Genomic DNA, 23,908 nt, shown 5'->3' with positions numbered 1-23,908 from the left:
GACAGAGACAGTGGTCATGTATACTTGTGTGAGTCTGTGTGTGTTTTCTGCTTCAGAAGAAGGCCATCTAACCAAAAGCTTTAATGTGTGGTAGTTTTTTAATTGTGCATCACTGTGATTCAACGCTTCCTCCATACAATGATTAGCAATATATCCTCCTCATAATACAGGGTGTCCCACTCGAACCTCCCTGATTTCACGGACCCATGAGGAAAAAACCAAAGTAGATACAACAATGAAAAGTGCACCACATTGTAGAGAATCTTAAAGAATTTATATTCCTGCATCAGAAGTGCCAAGTATCGTCGCCAGAGTGCAGCATGGTCGCATGAAGTGAAAATGGCACTCCGCAGCAGCGCGTGCAAGCAGTAGTGTGGTTTGCAGAAACAAAATCGCTGATTACTGTCAAAGAAATTATATTCATGTATATGAATGTGATCCACATGATGTGAAAACAATTAAGGAATGGTATAGGAAGTTTCTGGCCATGCACGTTACAGAGTTTCAGAAGAGACAGTGGAGGACATCAGACAAATGTTTCTCAGAAGCCCATGTAAGTCAATTCATCAAGCATCTAGGCAACTTGGTGTACTTCAATCAACATTGGATCATGTAGTTCACCAGCGTCTGCGTATGTGTGCTTACAAAGTGCAAATTCTGCAACATCTGACGCCGAACGCTAAACCGCGCCGACAACAATTTGCTGCAGATATGCTGCAGCGTATTGATATGGATGCCAGCTTCCTGGAAAGATGTTTAGTCTCAGATGAGGCATCCTTTCATATATCAGGAAGGGTTAATAGGCATAATGTTCAGATTTGTGGTTCGCAAAATGCGCACATTGTCATTGAATATGTTCGTGATAGCCCTAAAGTAAATGTCTGGTGCAGGCTAATGCATGACAGGATTGTTGGACCATTCTTTTTTGCTGAACAAACAGTGAATGTGCTGGAGCATTTGTGTACCCTCAGATACGAGACTTGCAACCCAACATAGTTTCTCAACAAGATGGAGTTCCGCTGCATTGTCCAACGGCTGTTCACAAGTTTCTGGATAGGAAATTTCCCAGTCGTTGGATAGGACACAGAGGACCCATCGCCTGGCCACCATGTTCACCCACATTACGCCGCTTGATTTCTTCATGTGAGTATTCGTGAAGGACCACGTGTATGCGACCAAAGTGGATGATATTCCTATGTTGCGACATCGTATCACTAATGCGATTGCAATAATACTAGAGGAAATGTTACAAAGAACTTGGCAAGAAATTGAATAAAGGCTCGATGTTCTTCATGCTACAGATGGTTCACATGTAGAGGTGTATTGATGATAAATAAATAAATTCTTTGAGAAGCTCTACAGTGTGGTGTATTTTTCATTGTCATATCTACTGTTTTTCCCCCTTTTTTTCTTTCTTTTCCCTGGGTCTTGAAATCAGGGAGGTTTGAGTGGAACACCTTGTACTATTGACTCATATCCGTAGTTTGAGAGCACATACACTTGTAGCCATATGATGCTTTTCACTATTCACATGATTATACAGTAGCATAATTTAGCTCCGTCACAAATATTTTTTAAGATCTTTTACATTCTGAAATTCATGTGTAATATTTATTCTTTGCTCAGCAACTTAATTAGTAATGAACAGACTCCAGTGAATTTTTATTGAATCCTGGCAAATATAAGTTTGTTGTCTACAAATAGTGATGACCACTGCACAGTTTAACTCTGGTCAACATATTGTATATATGTACAGAAATTGAATCTTCTCTTTTTTTTTGTATTGCAAAAGTGCATGCTGCGCAAGACACGAGCTGACCAGATTTAATTCTACTGTCATGTAAGCATCATTTATGCAGCTTCTAGTGCCCAGCACCAGGTACAGACTTTCTACCTTCAAGGACAATTTTACCACAGAAAATAAAAAATCCAAGTAAAACTGGACAAAGTCATTTTAATAAGTTTTTATACAGGTACACTTCACAAATTGTATCACAAGTGATATGTAAGGTTCCAAAATGAATCTTCACCCAGCTGTGTGTTTGCACTGATATCAAACTTCCTGGCAGATTAAAACATGTGCCAGACCGGGGCTCAAACCTGGGACCTTTGCCTTTCACAGGCAAGTTCTCTACCAACTGAATTACCTGAGCGTGACTCACGACCTGTCCTCACAGCTTTACTTTCACATGTATATCACCTCCTCAGTCATACTGGTACAACTACCCAGGCTGTGCCTATGCCACGTCTGCACAGTATCCCTTCTGCCAGGAGTGCTAGTCCCACAAGTTCTTCAAGAGAACTTCTGTGAAGTTTGATAGGTAGGGGATGGGGTACTGGTGGAAGTGAAGCAGTGAGGATGGGTTGTGAGTTGTGTTTGGGTAGCTCAGTCAGTACAGCACCTGCCCACACTTGCCCCATGTTCGAATCCCAGACCAGCACACAGTTTTAATCTGCCAGGAAGTTTTGATATATAAGGTTATTATTCCACTAATAAAATTTACCTGTTGCATTTTATCCACACTTTTATAGAATGTATAAAGCTTGTTAACAGTAAGTACCATGTAGACATTTTACCCTAGAATATGTTCATCCTTTATTGCATAAGAGGACTCATGGTAAAAGAACACTTACAGTGTACATGGTTTTCTTGTTGTGTGCTGCTGTTGGTAACTATTCATCCACTGAATGATGGGAAGTGAACAGTACAAATCATGAGTCAGTTGCTGGTAGCCAGTCAGAATGCTCGTTTGTAATTACCTATGATTCATAAATAAAGTAAGCTGTTTTTTTATGTTAAATTGTAACCACATTGGTAGAATTTTCAGCAAAAATGGAAATAAGATCCATAAGTAGGTTGTCGCAGTGATGAACATCTGTCTCATGCTACATTACATATCAGTCTGTGACAGCAGTCGTAGTTTCATGTTGAGATCTGTTGGCTTCCCATAATCAAATTGTCACATTCCAACCTAACCTGGACCTTAGGCTACACTACAGGTCAGTCTTCAGCATGACTAGTTTTTTCCTCACCCTCAGTATCAAAAACAAATGACTTTCCATTTTCCACCCAAAGAAATCATTAGGTTCAGCATTTCTCGTTGGCTACCACATGCTATCTCCCAGTTGGCTACAACAAATGGAAACAGAATAAACCTTCTGTCCATTTACGTGGACAGACAGCTTGTTGATTGTCAGGCCCATCTAGAAAACAGCACAATGTATTTTTTTCATACAGAATGCCAACAGCAGCACGCTGCGGAAGAGCCTGGTTCACCATATGTGCACTTTAGTTGGTTAAAAGGTGACAATTTGGTTGAGAGTTAGTGAAGCCAGTGAATATGATTTCATGAGATCAGCTATAATTCTTCTTATGGTATGCGTTTTACACATATTGTATTTCAATGACTGATTTCTGTTTGCCATTTTGATGTCCTGGGTTAAAGGAGATAGGTGATACCAGTGGGTTCAATATTTTCATCTCATTTAGTAAAAGCACATGTAATGACAGCCATACAAAGAAAATCAGTATCTCGTTAATGGAATACTTTCATTCCATTATGAGAATTATAACAGTACTGCAGTTCATTAGTATTAAATAATGTTAAAATACTTTCTTGATTAAGATGACATGCTATACACTGCTTGTTATGGCTTTTTATGGATTTTGCTGTAGTATATTAATATTTGTTTGTAGCGTGCCAACTTACTGGAAGCCTTATCTAAAGTACAAGCTTCACCTGAAGTTCTTAATCAGCTGACATCCATTACAAAAATACAGACAGAAGGTCTAAAACGTCACTTGTCAGAGTCTGGGAGCAGCACAAAGAAGAATACAGAGCGGCTGAATGTGGAAAATGGTACTGTTTTGAACAGCATTAGTGGCAGTGCAAAGAGGAGGCGACTTTTAGCAAGTGCTGAAGAGGAAAAGAGTAAAACGTGTAGCAACAACCCAAATGTTGTTGGTTTGGAAGTAAGTTTTAACCTTTGCATGTTGCTATAATTAATGAAGACATTAGGAATGTGTACAACAGCCTTACAGTACATTTAAATTTTCATAAAATTTGGTATTAAAGTTGTATCTAGCTTGAGTATGTCAGAAGTTTTTGCTACAACAATCCCAAAAAGCAAAATTGGATCTTTCCACAAGCAAGATCGCATAAATACTTCATTTTCAAGAACCAGTTTCGACACACTTTGCTTTCCTTAACTGCTCTTTAAAAGTTTTTTCTTACAAAAAATGTTCATTGTGAATTGAAATCTCATACCAAGTTGTCATATTAGTTGATAAAATGTAGCACATTATGCAAAGGCTTGTCATAGATACAACATTTATAGTCAAGAAACAACTAATGCACATGGCCATGTCCATATATGTACCATTCACAGATGATTGTTAAGCCTTAAAAATTACAATATACAATTAAATATATAATAACACACCTGTTTATGTTAGCATGACATGTTCCATCCGATGATGATTCACCTTAGTGGGTGTAAATGGTATCATATACGCCATCTAAGGTAAATCATCAAACAATGGAACATGTCAAGCTAATATTTGCGGATATGTGTATATGGCACCATGTACACTGTCTAAGGTGAATCATCAGCAAGTGGAACATGTCAAGCTATCATAAATAGATGCGCTGTGGTACATTTTACTGTATATTGTGACTTTTAAGACTTAACAATCATCTGTGAGCACTGCGTATATGAACATGGCCATGTGCGCAAGGTGCTTTTTGATTGTTTGATTTATTTCTGACAGATCTTGACATAAACTGCTACAACTTATCCGCTAATATGACAGCTTGACATGAGGTTTCAACTCATGATGAACATGTTTTGTAGCAAAAGTTTTTGAAAACCAGAAGATGACAGCCAAGTGTGTCAAAACCGGTTGTCAAACATAAGGGAATATTTATACAATCTTGGCTGTAGAAGGGTTTTTACAAAGTAAAACTAAATTGCTCCTTCTCATTTCTCAACATGAGAAAATTCGATCAAAACTGGGTTGTAACCTTCAAAAATAACTAGCATCGCTCCGAGGATGGTTTCTTTAAGCTTCCTCAAAGAATTATGACTCAGACAGATTGAATCCTTCTGTCTTCTTAGGTTCAAAGTTTGTGCACTACAAGCCACACAGATATGCTTCATGTTGTTCCTGGTGAATAACCAACACAAGCAAGGACACTTCATGTTGCTTATCTTCCTTCTTTGTCAGTTCGGTAGCAGTAAGATGGCCCTGGAAATGCAACAGAGAACTAGTTTCGGAAAGTATTTTCGTGTCACTGTATCAGAAACCAGATCACATGCCATATTTTTTCCCAATAACACTACACATCAGGTATTTTTGCCAAGCCATTTGAAAACACACACCTAAAAGCTGCCCTGGCTCAGTGGTGATAATGTCAATACTTGTGTCCAATTTCTGGGTACTGAATTACTGCAAGTGGGAGAGCACTTCTTGAGGGTTATCTGCCAGAAGTTGCACAAATGGATGAGTTTCTGGACTAAAGTAACCATCAGTGTAATGCAGCTCTGCATCTTCTAGCTAGAACATCATCATGTTTTACTGAATTAAAAACAGCTGACTCTTGCAACACCTCTGCAGTAGAGGAAGTTTCTGTGCTGTTACAAAAATTGTTAACATTATTGTCATCAAGTTCAGAGAAACCAATGCATTGAGATCAATGAGAACATCAAGAATGTCATCAATCATTAACATAAACTAAAAGAAATATCTAAATGTCACAGAGATCTGCATATTACAATTGTGTAATGTAGTTCATTTCTACATTTCACGTATATTTCAATAGACAGAACCAAAAGAAATCAAGTAATTTGCCCTCTGGTTCTTAATTATAGGGATAATATTTAATATGTACTGAATAAAAACACATTATCCACACAAACAAAGGATCTTGCATGCCCTGCACGACATAAGGGCAACCAACTTCTGCACTGGTGTACCTAAGACATTACAAACATAGCCAACGGTGATATTTTTACAGCAGTTCCAATTATTCCTCCTAGAATGTAATACATGGCTTGTACAAGTGCATAGCAATGGGCATTGGTGCACTAGCACAGGTTGAATACCACATAGAAACCTTATGTTACATACATGTAACGACATCTACTGTAGGGCTGAATTAACAAAATATTGCAAGAAATTTGCAGATATTAATGTATGCCATTAACATTGCTTTGTTAGAAAGCATAGTTGCATTGGAAAAAGGAAAATCATCAATTGGAGGAAATAGTGATAAGCAGCAACTTTTATATGAGAATGTAAAAGCGCCAAATGAATTTACAAGAGTAAAGCCTTTAAGTTAAAGAAAATCTAACGTACAAGGGGAGATACGGGGTGCCAGTAAAGTCCCATTACCATTCAAAAAGTGCAGTTTAGAAACTGTTAGAGATAGTCCACCCTAGTTTGTTGTAAAACTTTTAGCAGCTCTCATAGTATTTTTCTGTTATGCCAAAATTTCAAAGTGTGTCTCATTCATCACTTGTATTACATCAAGGGGATATTCAAGTTCCGTCCATGTATGCATCAGCAATGAATCGTCAACAGTGCTGGTTGCTTCATTAGTTCCTGTGTGAAAGGTAGCAGAGACATTGATTAGTGTTGCGCCCATATGATTTTTGGTGCAACGTCACAAAAAGAAGTATAATGGCATGGCATTGGGAGAGCATGGGGACCATGCAATGGGACTACCATGACCGATCCACCTTTTGGGAAATGTGTGTTTCTGTACATCCCAGATTTTCAAAAAATCTGGATGTACACCATTATCCAGGAAGATGATGGATGACTGTAGCTCTTTGATCTGCAGTAGCATGTCCTGGTAAACATATTGTGTTATGGTTTTCTCTGTGAGGCAAGTAGGTCTATCACTTCACTGTGCATTAGGCCATGTCAAACATTAAGCTTTGGAATATTACAGATGTGTTCATGGGCGATGTGTTGGTTTTCAGAGCACCAAATCCTGATGATGTGGTGATTAACATGTCCAGAAATGCATTGCTTCATCTAAGAACAGGATATTTTTCAGGTAATCATTGTTAAGAGTCCATGCTGGTCAGCATGGAACATATGAATGCATTACACTAAAGGTGACTGTTTGGATGAAATGCTTGGACCATTTGCACTTTGTACACTAAAAGGCATAACTTTGATCTTGCTTCGTGCTATTCATGTGAGGACGATGAACTGACTTCTGGGGGCTGCATTGAAATGCACCTTGCAGTCTGTCAACATGTGGATGAGATACAGGGGACATCCATTTCAATGAAGGTCTTTGGCACTGCCTGTCTCTTAAAACATTCTTGAACTGCTTCATTATGCTTTTTTTCGCTGGTCGTGCCTTCCCACACTGGTGTCAATAATTCTGCAACACTGTTGTAACAAATTTGGATTCTGCATACCAGATGACACATTGTGCCTTCTCCTCATCTGCCATTATTTTGATGTACTCAAGGCCAAATCAGCAACAAGCACAAAGCAAAAAATCTTCAAGAGCAATTCACAGGCGGGTGGCTAGATTTGTTGCTGGTAGGTTTTTGAACAACACATCAGTGTTATGGAGATGCCACGGGAACCCAAATGAGAACCTCTGCAGTGGAGGCTATGTTCTTTTCGAGAAACACTATTGAGAAAATTTAGAGAACTGGTATTTGAAGCTGACTGCTGAATGATTTTACTGCCGCCAACATATATTGCGTGTACAGACCATGAATATAAGGTACTGTACTTCCGTACAGACGTGATGACTGGGTGTTGTGTGATGTCCTTAGGTTAGTTAGGTTTAAGTAGTTCTAAGTTCTAGGGGACTGATGACCATAGATGTTAAGTCCCATAGTGCTCAGAGCGATTTGAACCATTTTTTTTTTCCGTACAGAAGTCGTTTTTCCCTCACTCTAGTTGCAAGTGGAACAGGAGGGGAAATAACAAGCAGTGGTACAGGATACCCTCCACCCCACACATGGTGGCCTGCAGAGTATCTGTGTAGATGTAGATGTAAACATTTTACAACCAAGCCAGATTCTCTAATATTTTCGAAGTTGTGATTTTTTAAAATGTACCCTGTACAAGTGTTAAGGAAATTATGTACCTTAAACTGTCTTTTATTACAGTATATGATAAATAATGGTTTTAATATCTTGTACTAAATCATTTATTTACGAATATGGAACATCTTGCAAACAAGCATTTAAAATGTGCCTTGGAGTAAATATAACTAATAATATAAAGTAATCAAAAAGGATGAAGACCACGAATCTGTCATTACTACTGTGTTGCATTCAGCTGATACTAACTGTTCTACAATGCCTAAAATATATTTATATTGTGATAATCCTACTGATTTAATGTGTTTTATTCTTCAAAAATAATGTAATTAGATCTGATGTTAACCTACTACTTAATGAAATGAACTTCAGCATCAAGCTCCTAATATTTGAATAGATAAATTAATGAATCAGAGCTGAAGATGTTTAAAGTTGTGTTTCCAGTTGTTTACTATTTTGAAAGGCATCTTTGACAGATGTGAAACTTTAGAACTATTTTGTTGCTTTGGCAACCCCCAGTTAGGGGCAGTGTATTTGTCCAGTTATGTTTATCAATGTATGTCATGTGAGATCACATGTCAGAATGAAGTGAGTCACAGGTAGCTCAAATGCTAATGAAAGAAAACTCTACCGTGTGTAGGCTACCAGTGTGTCTGTACATGATGCCGAATGTGAGACTGAAAGCTTCCTACCTTTCAGAGAGTTGAACTGAAAATATTCTGCAGCTGGTTTCTTCTAACAAGGCACCTCCATTTCAACTAGAGACTAATGTCTGCAATTTTTTTACAGCAAAAAGTACATACATTTTTATACTTCATGATCTTCAAACTGTCAATGCTAAAGGTTCTATCTACTTTACTTATTATGAATAGTTTTGTTCAATGTTATTACACACATCAAAAGAAGCTTTGCATCACCTTTCTTCCAAGAGTTCTGGAACCTGTACAGAAAATTGGAATAGAGATCAACATAAACATCATTTCCGCCCTTTTTATTGCTCATGAAAACCACACATTGCATGTTGTACCACCATACAGTGAGACCTTCAGAGGGGGTGGACCAGATTGCTGTACACACCGGTACCTCTAATACCCAATAGCACGTCCTCTTGCATTGATGCATGCCTGTATTCGTCGTGGCATACTATTCACAAGTTCATCAACGCAGTGTTGGTCCAGATTGTCCAACTCCTCAATGGCGATTCAGCATAGATCCCTCAGAGTGGTTTGCGGGCCACGTTATCCATAAACAACCCTTTTCAATCTATCCCAGGCATGTGTGATAGGGCTCATGTATGGAGAACATGCTGGCCACTCTAGTCGAGCGATGTCGTTATCCTGAAGAAAGTCATTCATGAGATGTGCACGATGGGTGTGCGAATTGTCGTCCATGAAGATGAATACCTCAACAACATGCTGCTGACATGGTTCCACTATTGGTCGGAGGATGGCATTCACATATTGTACAGCCATTACGGCACCTTCCATGACTACCAGCAGCATACGTCAGCCCTACATAATGCCACCCCAAAACAAAGGGAACCTCCACCTTGCTGCACTTGCTAAACGGTTTGTCTAAGGCATTCAGCCTGACCAGGTTGTCTCCAAACATGTCTCCGATAATTGCCTTGTTGAAGGCATGTGTGACACTTATCAGTGAAGAGGACATGGTGCAAATCCTGTGCAGTCCATTTGGCATGTTGTTGAGCCCTTCTGTACCATGCTGCATGGTGTCGTGGCTGCAAAGCTGGACCTCACCGTGGACGTTGGGAGTGAAGTTGCACATCATGCAGCCTATTGCGCACAGTTTGAGTCGTAACACGACGCCCTGTGGCTGCACAAAAATCATTATTCACCATGGTCACATTGCTGTCAGAGTTCCTCCGATCTGTAATCCATAGGTAGCGGTCATCCACTGCAGTAGTAGCCCTTGGGCGGCCTTAGTGAGGCATGTCATTGACAGTTCCTGTCTGTCTGTATCTCCTCTATGTCCAAACAACATCACTTTGGTTCACTCTGAGACGCCTGGACGATTCCCTTGTTGAGAGCCCTTCCTGGCACAAAATAATAATGCGGACGCCATCGAACTGCGGTATTGACTGTCTAGGCATGGTTGAACTACAGACAACACGAGCCGTGTACCTCCTTCCTGGTTCAATCATTGGAACTGATTAGCTGTCAGACCCCCTCCATCTAATATGTGCTGCTCACACATGATTGTTTACATCTTTTGGCAGGTTTAGTGACATCTCTGAACAGTCAAAGGGACTGTGGCCTGTGATACAATATCCACAGTCAACACCTATCTTCAGGAGTTCTGAGAACCAGGCTGATGCAAAACTTTTTTTGATGTGTGTACATTCCATAGTTAGTACTTGTATTTTTCAAGTTGTACAACATAGAATGTATAATGTTTTCAGTTTCCAGTTTGCACACATGAATGCTACTTACACTGTTAATTTTTCAGGACTCGGATGGCAGTGATGATAGTGATAGTGAGGCTGAAAGTGTTAGCAGTAGTGGAAACGAGACTGAACACGAAGAGGCAGCCAGTAACTCTTCTTCAGGTGTTGCTGTAAAGTCAAAAGTTGATAATGTATCTGTTGAAATGGATAACATGACTAAAACTGAGAATTTAAGGGATTGTGTGTTAAAGTCATCAGAAAATAGCCTCACAAAAAGTGTGACTAACAGAGTGCCGCCTGTTGATGCACCCCATAACTGTGAAAATGTTCCTACAGTTAACAGCCAATCTGATAGTGGTACTGTTGTGAAGAGTGCAGAACCGACCAGAAAGAAACCATGTCAGCCAGCTGTTTTTGTTCCTGTTCACAGAACTGCTGAAATGCAGGAAAGTAGACTTAAGCTTCCAATTCTAGCTGAGGAACAGGCAATAATGGAAGCTATTAATGAAAATCCTGTGGTTGTACTCGCAGGTGAAACTGGTAGTGGAAAAACAACTCAAGTGCCTCAGTTCCTGTATGAGGCAGGATATGCCAAGTAAGCCTTTAAAGTTAATGAACTTCACAAGTTGTACAATAACAGGTACACCAAAATGGAAACAAGATATAAAAATTAATTGAGATAATCATTCATATGCAGAAGAATGATGCGTGGCACATAGAATAACTTAACAGTAGAGAGGTGGCACTGGCTATCAAGCTACTGTTCTTTTTCTAGTGTAAATATAAATAGGTGCACACTCAATTCACAAACACATCCACTCATAGCCACTCGTATATGCATGCTGTAAAGTTACTCCTCTACTTTGCTGTAATGCTGATAAAATGTAAGCTGTGTCCTACCGCAGAAACAGATATGAAATTAATGCCCTTGTCACACCAACAGATGTAAAGCTTTTTGTTTCAGTTATTTTAATTAATTTTGTGGCTATCAGACTTAAGTATTGGAGCTTTACATAGAGAAGATGATTCATTATCAAATAAACCTGACTGTGTTCCTAATATGAACACATCTCTGTTATACTTTTCAGATATTAAAGTTATTCAGTTGCAAAATGGAAAATGTTTCTTTGAAATAACAACAGTGCTAGTCAAATTACTTTGTTTTATTGCCTCTTCAGCATATTGACACAAATCCCTAACAGTGGATGGAGTGTTGCATTAATAGGTAGGTCCATTTTGCGTTCATACTGAGGTAACCATTGGTATCTTGTGATTATTTGTTACTTAAACAGGTAATCACTGATCATAGAATCCTTTTAATTTATGTTCATTCAATATGTTCCTCCATAAGGGTTATTGATTAACAAAGATGGTACTGTTTCAACCACAAATTGCAGAACTAATCCTGCGCACCTTTTTTGCAAAATGACTGAATTACTCATAACGTCAGAGATAGTAGTACTCCTTACATTGGGGTCAGTTTATTAAGTACTTGGCTCTGCAAAAGTGTGTACTTATACTAGTAAAAGAGTGTTAGCTTGAAGATTATTTGTGTCTGTCTGCTGTTTTATGTTTGTGTGTGCTTCGCATCATTCACCTATGTGTGAATGCTTGCCTTTACTCATTTATTATTTCATGATATTGTGTGTGTGTGTGTGTGTGTGTGTGTGTGTGTGTGTGTGTGTGTGTGGCCGGGGGGGGGGGGGGGGGGACCAAAGGAATTTATTAATACAGTGCTCTACTGATGTGTGATGAAATAGATTCACGAATAGAAACACTCTTGTTTTAAATCATTTGTTAAATTATGAACCGGTCTCCAACAATCATGTTACATTGTATAAGTTAATCAGAACATCTCATTGAGTTTTAGTTCATTCAGCTGGCACCCAGCTATGTGATTGGAATGAGTTATGCTAAGAAACACTAAACAAGACTCAAGAAATTACATGTTATCTCTTGTTTATGAATTAATCTTTCTGTATGAAGACATTTTCAATGTGTTTATAAGTATGTTGTAGTTGTGTCTCAATTGGTGCATATCCAAGGCATTAAGATGAAAATCAGTCCACTGTATCAATGTATAAACCTTCAGGCAAGTGTCATTCTCATTAATTCATTTATATCTATTCTCTCCAAACCACTGTAAATTGGATGGTGGGCAATACTCCTGGTTCTACTAGTTATTAGGGCTTTTTCCTGTTCCACTGATGTATGGAGCACAGGAAGAATGATTGCCTTATTACCTCTTTGTGTGCTGTCTTTAATCTAACTTTGTCATTTCAGTACCTATGGGAGAGACATATAGAGAGCAGTTTATTCCTATATTTGGCACTTAATAGTTGGTTCTAGAAACTTTCTAAGAAGGCTTTCATGGAATAGTTTGCATCTGTCTTCAAGCATCTGCCAGTTTAGTTGTTTTAACACTCACCGACAGGTCAGTCACACTTGCGACCATTTGTGCTGTCCTTCTACATCTGCATCTACAACTACATACATACCCTGCAAGCTACTGAATGGTGCACGGCGGAGAGCGCCTTGTACCACTAATAGTCATTTCCTTTCCCGTTCCACTCACAAATGCAGTGTTAGAAAAGCAACTGTGTATATGTCACTTTACGAGCCCTAATTTGTCTTGTCATATCTTTATGGTCCTTGTGTGAAACGTACATTGTCAGCAGTAGAATCATTCCGCACTCAGCGTCAAATGCCATTGTATAAATTTTCTCAGTAGTGCCTTGTGAAAAGAACGTTGTCTTCCCTCCGGAGATTCCCATTTGAGTTCACAAAGCATCTCCGTAATATTTGTTGTTGATTGAACCTAATGGTAAGAAATCAAGCAGCATGCCTGTGAATTACTTCAGTGTCTTCCTTTAATCCAAGCTATTGCAGATCCCACACACTTGAGCAGTACTCGAGAATGGGTCATATTAGTGTTCTATATGCAATCTCCTGTATGGATGATATAAACTTTCCTAAAATTCTCCCAATAAAGTGAAGTCGACCATTCACCTTCCTTACTACCATCTTTAAGTGGTCATTTATTTCATATTGCTTTGCAGTATTACATGTAGATATTCAATTGATGTGACCGTGTCAAGCTGCTTGCTACTAATAATGTATTCAAATGTTACAGAATTGTTATTCCTACTCATCCTTATTATCTTACATTTTTCTATGTTTATAAAATTCTGATGTCCATCACATCAACTAGAAATCCTGTCAAATCATCACGTATCCTTCTACAGTTACTCAGTGATGACATTTTCCTGTACACCACAGTGTCATCAGCAAACAACTGTAAACTGGTAGTCACCCTTACCTATATAGAGAATAACTGTAGTCCTGTAACACTTGATAATGCCCTTGTCTCTGACAGACAGGTGCCATTGAAAACGACATACTGGGTTCTATTACTAAAAAAGTCTTCAAGCCACTTGCTTACCTGGGAACCTACTCCATATACTCATACCTTCATTAATAGTCTGTAGTGGGGTACCATGTCAAATACTTTCCGAAAACCTAGGAATGTAGAATCTGCCTGTTGCTCTCTGTCTGTGGTTTGCAGGATGTCGTGAGAAAAGGGCAAGCTGAGTTTTGCATGAGTGATGCTTTCTAAATGTGTGCTGATTTGTGTACAGAAGCTTTTCCACCTCGAGGAAATTAATTATATTCAAACTCAGAATATGTTAAAGAATTATGCAGCAAACCAATGTTAAAGATATTGGTCTGTAATTATGTGGAGCCATTCTTTTACCCTTCTGATACATGGGAGTAACCTGCACTTTTTTGCAGTCTCTTGGGACTTTGTGCTAGGTAAGAGGTTTGTGATAAACGCAAGCTAAGTAGTGGGCCAATGCTGTGGAGCACTCTGTGTAAAACTGAATTGGGATTCCATCTAGAGTTGGTGACTTGTTTGTTTTCAGTACTCTCAGTTGCTTCTCTACACCAGAGATGCCTGTTACTATGTCTTTCATATGGGAGTCCGTGCAGTGGTCAAACAATGATTTATTTGTAAGATTCTTCTCAGTTAATGACTTCTTAAATGCGAAATTTAAATCATCAGCTTTCCGTTCTCTGTGTTCTATGGTCACACAAGACTGCGTCAACAAGTTACTGTGTAGAATCCTTTCTAGCAATCTTATGTAGGACCAGAATTTTCACAGGTTCTTAGCAAGATCTTTCGTTAAGGTATGATGGTGGAATTTGATGTAAAAATCTCAGATCAAACTTCTTACAGCCCTTATTTGCTCATATTAATGTAGCTTCAATGTTGCCTTGTAGTCTTATTTGGTAAAAGTCCCACAGTTTTGATCGGTATTGTAGGATGAGTTCCACAGCTGTTTTGTATGCAATGTGCATTGTAGACTGATTGCATTTCCATAGTATTCTATGTATGAAGTGCAGTCGCCACCTGCATTACCTACAACAGCCTATGTGATCAATCCATTTTGTGTTCCTGTAGATTTATACACACAGGTATTGGCATTAGTTACCCAATTGCAAATATGACTCACTGGTATTGTAATCATAGGATTCTACTTTTTTTTTCATCTTGGAAGTGCAGAAGTTTACATTTCAGAGCAGTTAAAGCAAGTTGCCAATCTTTTCATCACACTGAAAACTTATCAGTTCATGGTTTCCTGACTGAAAAGTATATCTACTGCAATGATTTTTTTACTTTCCCTGGTCTACAAAAACATTTGTGTTCCTTTGGTTGTTTTTTTTCCCCCAGCTGAGACAACTGGTTGTGAAAGACTTTATGTTTGTGTCATCTTAATGAATGCTATTTTTTTTTTTACAATAAATCATCCCCATCTACTAACTAGGATAGAACAAAAATGACCAATAAACTGGATTACTCCTATGAAAACATGAGAGATTCTCAGACACTCTATGCTTACATGATTAGCATTACTCTGTGCTCATTGATTAGGAAGATTGTTATAATCGTTGCAAACTCACTGCCACCACCTTAATTCTTGAAACATAAACACCCCTTACAGAATCATGCTTGGAATTACACTATGGCATTCTTTATGTAATCACCATCTAGAAATCTGTTGTTTGTTTGATTCTGTTTTCTTTCCTGTAGTACCTAGAACTGACGGTACACACTCACAACAGTTCTACCAATCAGTGGTGACTTGGGAGCCATGTCCATGCACTATATGTTTCCAACACAGCTTTTACATATTTTTAAGAAATACTGCCTTTTCTTAAGTACAATTTATATCAGACAGCATGTGTTCCACCAGAAACATCAATTATGTGAAATTCCACTCACACATTTTCTCACAAGATACCCTAAATATGTGGGCCAAAGCAGTTACATAAGTGCAATATTTATTCTCTTCCAAAAAGCATTTGACTCACTACAAAACACACATTTATTATCAAAAGTATGGTCATAAGTGAGATTTGTGACTGAACTGAGGATTTCTTGGTAGCAAAGACACAGCATGCTATGTTGGATGGAGAGTCATTGACAGATGATGAAGTTGTAGCTTCTGGTGGGCCTTGAGAAAGTGTGTTGGGATCGTTGCTGTCCATGGTGTATATTAATGACCTTGCAGACAATACTAATACTAAGCTCAAACTTAAAAAAGAAGAAGAAGAAACTGCAGCAATATTTAATTAAATCTTGAAAAGATTTCCAAGTGGTGGAAAGATTGGCAACTTGCTTTAAATGCTCATATATGGAAAATGAAAAAAGAAAAAAAACGTGTTCTATGGAGACAATATCGGTGAACTACACTTGGGATCAGTCAACTCTTACAAATACCTGGGCTTACCAGTTTGCAGGAATATGAGAAGGGACAATCGCATATGCAGAGTTACAGGTAAAGTAGATTATTTCATTGGTAGAATACTAGAGAAATGGAATCAGTCTGCATAGCAGATTGCTACAAAACACTCATGGGACTCATGTTGCTCAAGTGTGCGGGACGCATACCAAATAGTACTAACATTTAATACTAAATGTTTACAAAGAAGAGAAGTACGAATGCCCACAAATTTGTTTGACCCACAGGAGAGTGTCACAGACATGCTGAAAAAAGTTAATTGACTAACACTTGAACATAGACTCAAATTATCCTGTGAAAACCTGCTTAGTAACTTGCCAGAATCAACTTTAAGTGACAAAGCTAGGAATATGCAGTACTACAATACATTATCTGCAGATATCATGAAGATAAGGTTAGACTAATGTGAATGGAATAGGAAAATACCATGATAACTGGTACAGTGTGAAGACACTTTGCCATGCACGTCATAGTGGTTTATAGAGTATGGATGTAAATGTGGATATCACTGGCACCAACAAGAAAATGAAACAGATTTTTTTAAGGTTTGGAACCAAAAAATTTATTACTTAATAAATATTATTATACATTAGAAATTATCAATTCTCTTGGACAGCTGTGTTACCAGGGAAAAAAGCCATTGCAATAATGGGAAGTACTATACCAAAAAAATTATGAGGCAGTACTGCTGGCCAGTGCTTACATTAAGGATCTAAAATGTATAGAACTGCTCATAGACACGTATAAAAGAATCCCAGCTTTAGTAACTTGGGAGAAGGTGATAGGGCAGAGAAGGTTAAAAGCAAAGAACAGATCTTTCAGACCACAGGACGAGAGAGGAATCTACTTGTTATGAGAATGAGGGGAGATGAAGGTGGACATGGCTATTGGCTGTACTAAAAATTTCGCCAACAATCCTGTCTCATAATTTTATAGTTTTCTCATGTGAGTTTCCTTTTCGATACAATTAATGTCCTTAAAAATAGTATACCCAATTTTTAACTTCCTCACATGTATTAACAACCAGTGCTTTACATTCTTCATTAATCAAATTGTTTATTCATATCATTCAACTTTTGGGCACATATGGTTAACAAGTTGCACAAAAATGATACCAAGACCTTTCATTTATTGAAACATGCAACGGCTATTCAGAAAGTAGGGAACGTTTCCATCTGATGCCGCTAGACGCCCACTGATCACATATATTTTGGTATGTGCGTGCTTGGCAGCTCAGTCGGCATCCATCCATGACAGCGAGAATGTCTCTGTGCGTCTGGTTTTTTCAGTATTCAAATTTGAAATGTGCGCTGCAGTCAAATATCCTGCCAGTTGTGAGGTGCGGTTTGTGATATGGTTTTTATTGACAAAAAACCTAAAACCTACAGAAATTTATCGTGAACTGTGCAAATTGTATGGAAACAACGTAATGAGTGACTGTTCCATCCGGAAATGGTGCATTTGGTTTAAAAGTGGCTGAACCAACGTTCGTGATGAAGAGAAGAGTGGACGCCCAAGCATTGTGACTGACAATCTTGTCGCTAAAGTTGATGAAACGATTCATGAAAACCGTCGCTTCACAATAATGGAGCTTTTGCTTTCTTTTCCACAAGTTTTGCGGACTTTGTTGTTTGAAATTGTCACTCAAAAGCTAGGCTACCACAAATTTTGTGCACAATGGGTGCCCAAAATGCTTACAGAACACCATAAAGAACAGCGAATGGGGGGCAACGTTGACATTTCTGGAGCCCTACCACAAAAATGGTGATTCATTACTGGATCGAATCGTAACCGATGATGAGACTTGAGTGAAACAGGTGAATTGCGATACAAAATTATAGTCCATGGAGTGGGGGCACACAAGTTCCCTCCCAAAAACCAAGAAAATGTTTGCAAACCTTGTCAGCAAGGAAGTTGATGGCGACAGTGTTTTGGTATAGGCAAGGTATGCTTCTTATTGATGTTCTCGAATGTGGAGCAACCATAAATTCTTCCCGGTACTGTCAAACTTTGCACAGCCGTAGAATAGCAGTTCAAAACAAACGCCGACGAAAGCTGACGTCCGAAGTTTTGTTTTTGCATGACAATGCCTGACCTCGCTGCCGCCATTGGATAAGCAGCTGCTAGCAACAAGTCGTATACTCTTAGCTCACTTATTTGTTACATAGTTTAATTCTTAATTTCTTTGTGTGTTTTCTGGTACTTGCATTGTTTAATTCATAAATTTCGGGCATATTATAGTATTTGAGAGTTACAGCATCGCGTTTTAGTACCTGAATAGTGTAAAATCGCGTAGTCTCCTTCTGCCGCCGAACAGTGTGTTTGCAGTGCGCAAGTAGCAGCATTACTGCATTTACTAGGCAATCTTGTATTTTAATAACCGTTTAAATGTTGTGTCGAATTGTTTGTGTTCTCTGTAGATTAGTTCAGACATTCTTTGCACAACAGTATTTAGCATGGATAGGGACTGCGACTGCTGTGTTTGGATGCAGGCTGAGTTGGCATCCCTTTGCTCCCAGCTTCAGGCAGTGTTGGCTTTGGTCACACAGCTTGAGGCTGTTGCCAATGGGCATCACTGTGAGGGTCCGGATGGAGGTTTGTCGGGGACGGCCAGCTCGTCCCACGCATCCCCCGATCGGACTACGACTGTGGCTGCCCGGGATACTGCCCACATTGAGGCTGACCCCTCACCTGTGGTAGAATGGGAGGTCATCTCGAGGTGTGGCAGTGGGCGAAAGACAGTCCAGAGAGCTGAACAGAAGGCCTCTCCAGTTTGTCTGACGAACCGGTTTCAGGCTCTGTCTCCGGCTGATACTGATCTTCGGCCGGACATGGCTGCTTGTCCTGTTCCAGAGGTTGCCCCTCAGTCTGCAAGATCCGGGCAGTCGCAGAGGGTGGGCTTACTGGTAGTTGGGAGCTCCAACATCAAGTGCGTAATGCGGACCCTTAGGGATATGGCAGCAAGAGAGGGGAAGAAAACCAATGTGCACTCTGTGTGCATACTGGGGGGAATCATTCCAGATGTGGAAAGGGTCCTTCCGGATGCCATGAAGGGTACAGTGTGCACCCATCTGCAGGTGGTCGCTCATGTCTGCACCAATGATGTGTGTCGCTATGGATCAGAGGAAATCCTCTCTGGCTTCCAGCAGCTATCTGATTTGGTGAAGACTGCCAGTCTCGCTAGCGGGATGAAAGCGGAGCTCACCATGTGCAGCAACTTCGACAGGACTGACTGCGGACTTTTGGTACAGAGCCGAGTGGAGGGTCTGAATCAGAGGCTGAGACGGTTCTGCGACTGTGTGGGCTGCAGATTCCTCGACTTGCGCCATAGGGTGGTGGGGTTTCAGGTTCCGCTGGATAGGTCAGGAGTCCACTATACACACCAGGCGGCTACACAGGTAGCAGGGGTTGTGTGGCATGGACTGGGCGGTTTTTTAGGTTAGATGGCCTTGGGCAAGTACAGAAAGGGCAACAGCCTCAAAGGGTGCGGGGCAAAGTTAGGACATGTGGGGACCAAGCAGAAATTGGTATCGTAAACTGTCGAAGCTGCATTGGTAAATTACCGGAACTTCAAGCGTTGATAGAAAGCACCGAAGCTGAAATTGTTATAGGTACGGAAAGCTAGCTGAAGCCAGAGATAAATTGTGCCGAAATTTTTACAAAGGCACAGACGGTGTTTAGAAATGATAGATTGCATGCAACCGGTGATGGCGTGTTTGTCGCTGTTAGTAGTAGTTTATCCTATAGTGAAGTAGAAGTGGATAGTTCCTGTGAATTATTATGGGTGGAGGTTACACTCAACAACCGAGCTAGATTGGCTCCTTTTACTGACCTCCCGACTTAGCAGCATTAGTGGCAGAACAACTGAGAGAAAATCTGGAATACATTTCACATAAATTTTCTCAGCATGTTATAGTCTTAGGTGGAGATTTCAATTTACCAGATATGGACTGGGACACTCAGATGTTTAGGACAGGTGGTAGGAACAGAACATGAAGTGACATTATACTGAGTGCACTACCCGAAAATTACCTCGAGCAATTAAACAGAGAACCTACTTGTGGCGATAACATCTTGCACCTACTGATAACAGACAGGCCTGAAGTTTTCGACTCTGTGAGTGCAGAACAGGGAATCAGTGATCATAATGCTGTTGCAGCATCCCTGAATATGGAAGTAAATAGGAATATAAAAAAAGGGAGGAAGGTTTATCTGTTCAGCAAGAGTAATAGAAGGCAGATTTCAGACTACTTAACAGATCAAAATGAAAATTTCTGTTCCAACACTGACAATGTTGAATGTTTATGGAAAAAGTTCAAGACAATCGTAAAATGCGTTTTGGACAGGTGCGTTCGGAGGGACGGGAAAAACCCACTGTGGTTCAACAACAAAGTTAGGAAACTACTGCGAAAGCAAAGAGAGCTTCACTGCAAGTTTAAACTCAGCCAAAACCTTTCAGACAAACAGAAGCTAAACGATGTCAAAGTTAGCCCAAGGAGGGCTATGTGTGAAGCGTTCAGTGAATTCGAAAGTAAAATTCTATGTACCCACTTCACAGAAAATCCTAGGAAGTTCTGCTCTTATGTTAAATCAGTAAGTGGCTCGAAACAGCATATCCAGACACTCTGGGATGATGATGGAATTGAAACAGAGGATGACACGCGTAAAGCTGAAATACTAAACACCTTTTTCCAAAGCTCTTTCACAGAGGAAGACCGCACTGCAGTTCCTTCTCTAAATCCTCGCACGAACAAAAAAATGGCTGACATCGAAATAAGTGTCCAAGAAATAGAAAAGCAACTGAAATCACTCAACAGAAGAAAGTCCACTGGACCTGACGGGATACCAATTTGATTCTACACAGAGTACGCGAAAGAACTTGCCCCCCCCCCCCCCCCCCCTTCTAACAGCCGTGTACCGCAAGTCTCTAGAGGAACGGAAGGTTCCAAATGATTGGAAAAGAGCACAGGTAATTCCAGTTTTCAAGAAGGGTCGTCGAGCAGATGCGCAAAACTATAGACCTACATCTCTGACATCAATCTGTTGTAGAATTTTAGAACATGTTTTTTGCTCGCATATCATGTCATTTCTGGAAACCCAGGATGAACTCTGTAGGAATCAACATGTATTCCAGAAACAGCGATCTTGTGAGACCCAACTCACTTTATTTGTTCATGAGACCCAGAAAATATTAGATACAGGCTCCCAGGTAGATGCATTTTCCTTGACTTACGGAAGGCATTCGATACAGTTCCGCACTTTCGCCTGATAAACAAAGTGAGAGCCTACGGAATACCAGACCAGCTATGTGGCTGGATTGAAGAGTTTTTAGCAAACAGAGCACAGCATGTTGTTCTCAATGGAGAGACGTCTACAAACGTTAAAGTAACCTCTGGCGTGCCACAGGGGAGTGTTATGGGACCATTGCTTTTCACAGTATATATAAATGACCTAGTAGATAGTGTCGGAAGTTCCATGAAGCTTTTCGCGGATGATGCTGTAGTATACAGAGAAGTTGCAGCATTAGAAAATTGCAGAGAAATGCAGGAAGATCTGCAGCGGATAGGTACTTGGTGCAGGGAGTAGCAACTGACACTTAACATAGGTAAATGTAATGTATTGTGAATGCATAGAAAGAAGGATCCTTTATTGTATGATTATATGATAGCGGAACAAACACTGATAGCAGTTACTTCTGTAAAATATCTGGGAGTATGCGTGCGGAACAATTTGAAGTGGAATGATCATATAAAATTAATTGTTGGTAAGGCGGGTGCCAGGTTGAGATTCATTGGGAGAGTCCTTAGAAAATGTAGTCCATCAACAAAGGAGGTGGCTTACCAAACACTCGTTCGACCTATACTTGAGTATTGCTCATCAGTGTGGGATCCGTACCAGGTCGGGTTGACAGAGGAGATATAGAAGATCCAAAGAAGAGTGGCGCGTTTCATCACAGGGTTATTTGGTAAGCGTGATAGCATTACGGAGATGTTTAGCAAACTCAAGTGACAGACTCTGCAAGAGAGGCACTCTGCATCATGGTGTAGCTTGCTGTCCAGGTTTCGAGAGGGTGCGTTTCTGGATGAGGTATCGAATATATTGCTTTCACCTACTTATACTTCCCGGGGAGATCACGAATGTAAAATTAGAGAGATTCGAGCGCGCACGGTGGCTTTCCGGCAGTCGTTCTTCCCGCGAACTATATGCGAGTGGAACAGGAAAGTGCCCTCCGCCACACACCGTTGGGTGGCTTGCGGAGTGTAGATGTTGATGTAGATGTAGATTAAACCTCACTAAAGAATTCCTTAATTCATTCAAATGGGAAATTTTCCCTCATCCACCCTACAGCCCCGATCTTGACCCAAGTGACTTCCACTTGTTTCCCAAGATGAAGAACTGGCTTGCAACGCAGCACTTTGATGACAACGCGGAACACCAGGCGGCTGAAGTCTCATGCGGCAGAATTTTACTATGAAGGTCTTTCAAAGCTTGTCCACTGCTATGATAAATCCCTCAATGTGTTTGGTGACTATGTGGAAAACTAGTATGTCAGTCGCTCTTTCAGATGTATGTAATAAAATGTATTTCTTGTACTTAGTTTTTTTTAATGCCAAAACATTCCCTGCTTTCTGAATAGTTCTCATATTTCAGTGTATATGTAAGGAAGTTCAGCTCCTTAAACTTGGAAAATGAAGAAGGAATGCATGTTGCACAATCAGTGCTTACGACATTTTATGGTTTCCCCCTGGAGCAAATAACTTCAACGGTGAATGCAGAAATTTAGTGGAGGAAGTCAGCATTGTAGTAAGATTAAATGAGTAGCTAAAGTTGTTGTTGTTGTTGTTGTTGTGGTGGTGGTGGTGGTGGTGGTGGTGGTGGTGGTCTTCTCTCCTGAGACTGGTTTGATGCAGCTCTCCATGCTACTCTATCCTGTGCAAGCTGCTTCATTTCCCAGCACGTACTGCAGCCTACATCCTTCTGAATCTGTTTAGTGTATTCATCTCTTGGTCTCCCTCTACGATTTTACCCTCCATGCTACCCTCCAATACTAAATTGGTGATCCCTTGATGCCTCAGAACATGTCCTACCAACCGATCCCTTCTTCTAGTCAAGTTGTGCCACAAACTCCTCTTCTCCCCAGTTCTATTCAATACCTCCTCATTAGTTATGTGATCTACCTATCTAATCTTCAGCATTCTTCTGTAGCACCACATTTCGAAAGCTTCTGTTCTCTTCTTGTCCAAACTATTTATCGTTCACGTTTCACTTCCATACATGGCTACACTCCATACACATACTTTCAGAAATGACTTCCTGACACTTAAATCTATACTCGATGTTAACAAATTTCTCTTCTTCGGAAATGCTTTCCTCGCCATTGCCAGTCTACATTTTGTATCCTCTCTACTTCGACCATCATCAGTATTTTGCTCCCCAAATAACAAAACTCCTTTACTACTTTAAGTGTCTCATTCCCTAATCTAATTCCCTCAGCATCACCCGAGTTAACTCGACTACATTCCATTATCCTCATTTTGCTTTTGTTGATGTTCATCTTATATCCTCCTTTCAGGACACTGTCCATTCCGTTCAACTACTCTTCCAAGTCCTTTGCTAACTC

The 23,908-nt window shown here is 40.0% G+C and overlaps 1 protein-coding gene across 2 annotated transcripts in view; it reads left to right on the top strand.

The window, feature by feature from the left end:
* Positions 1–23,908, top strand: part of LOC126203755 (probable ATP-dependent RNA helicase kurz) — a 134,753-nt gene that overhangs the window by 17,733 nt on the left and 93,112 nt on the right. For both annotated transcript variants that reach the window (XM_049938125.1, XM_049938124.1), the window contains 2 exons: positions 3,698–3,973; positions 10,546–11,078. In XM_049938125.1, coding sequence (XP_049794082.1) covers positions 3,698–3,973; positions 10,546–11,078 — 809 coding nt within the window. The remainder of the gene's footprint in view (positions 1–3,697; positions 3,974–10,545; positions 11,079–23,908) is intronic.

This window comes from Schistocerca nitens, chromosome 9, assembly GCF_023898315.1.
Source record: "Schistocerca nitens isolate TAMUIC-IGC-003100 chromosome 9, iqSchNite1.1, whole genome shotgun sequence".
Taxonomy (NCBI): domain Eukaryota; kingdom Metazoa; phylum Arthropoda; class Insecta; order Orthoptera; family Acrididae; genus Schistocerca; species Schistocerca nitens.
This window is presented reverse-complemented; position numbering and strand designations above follow the sequence as displayed.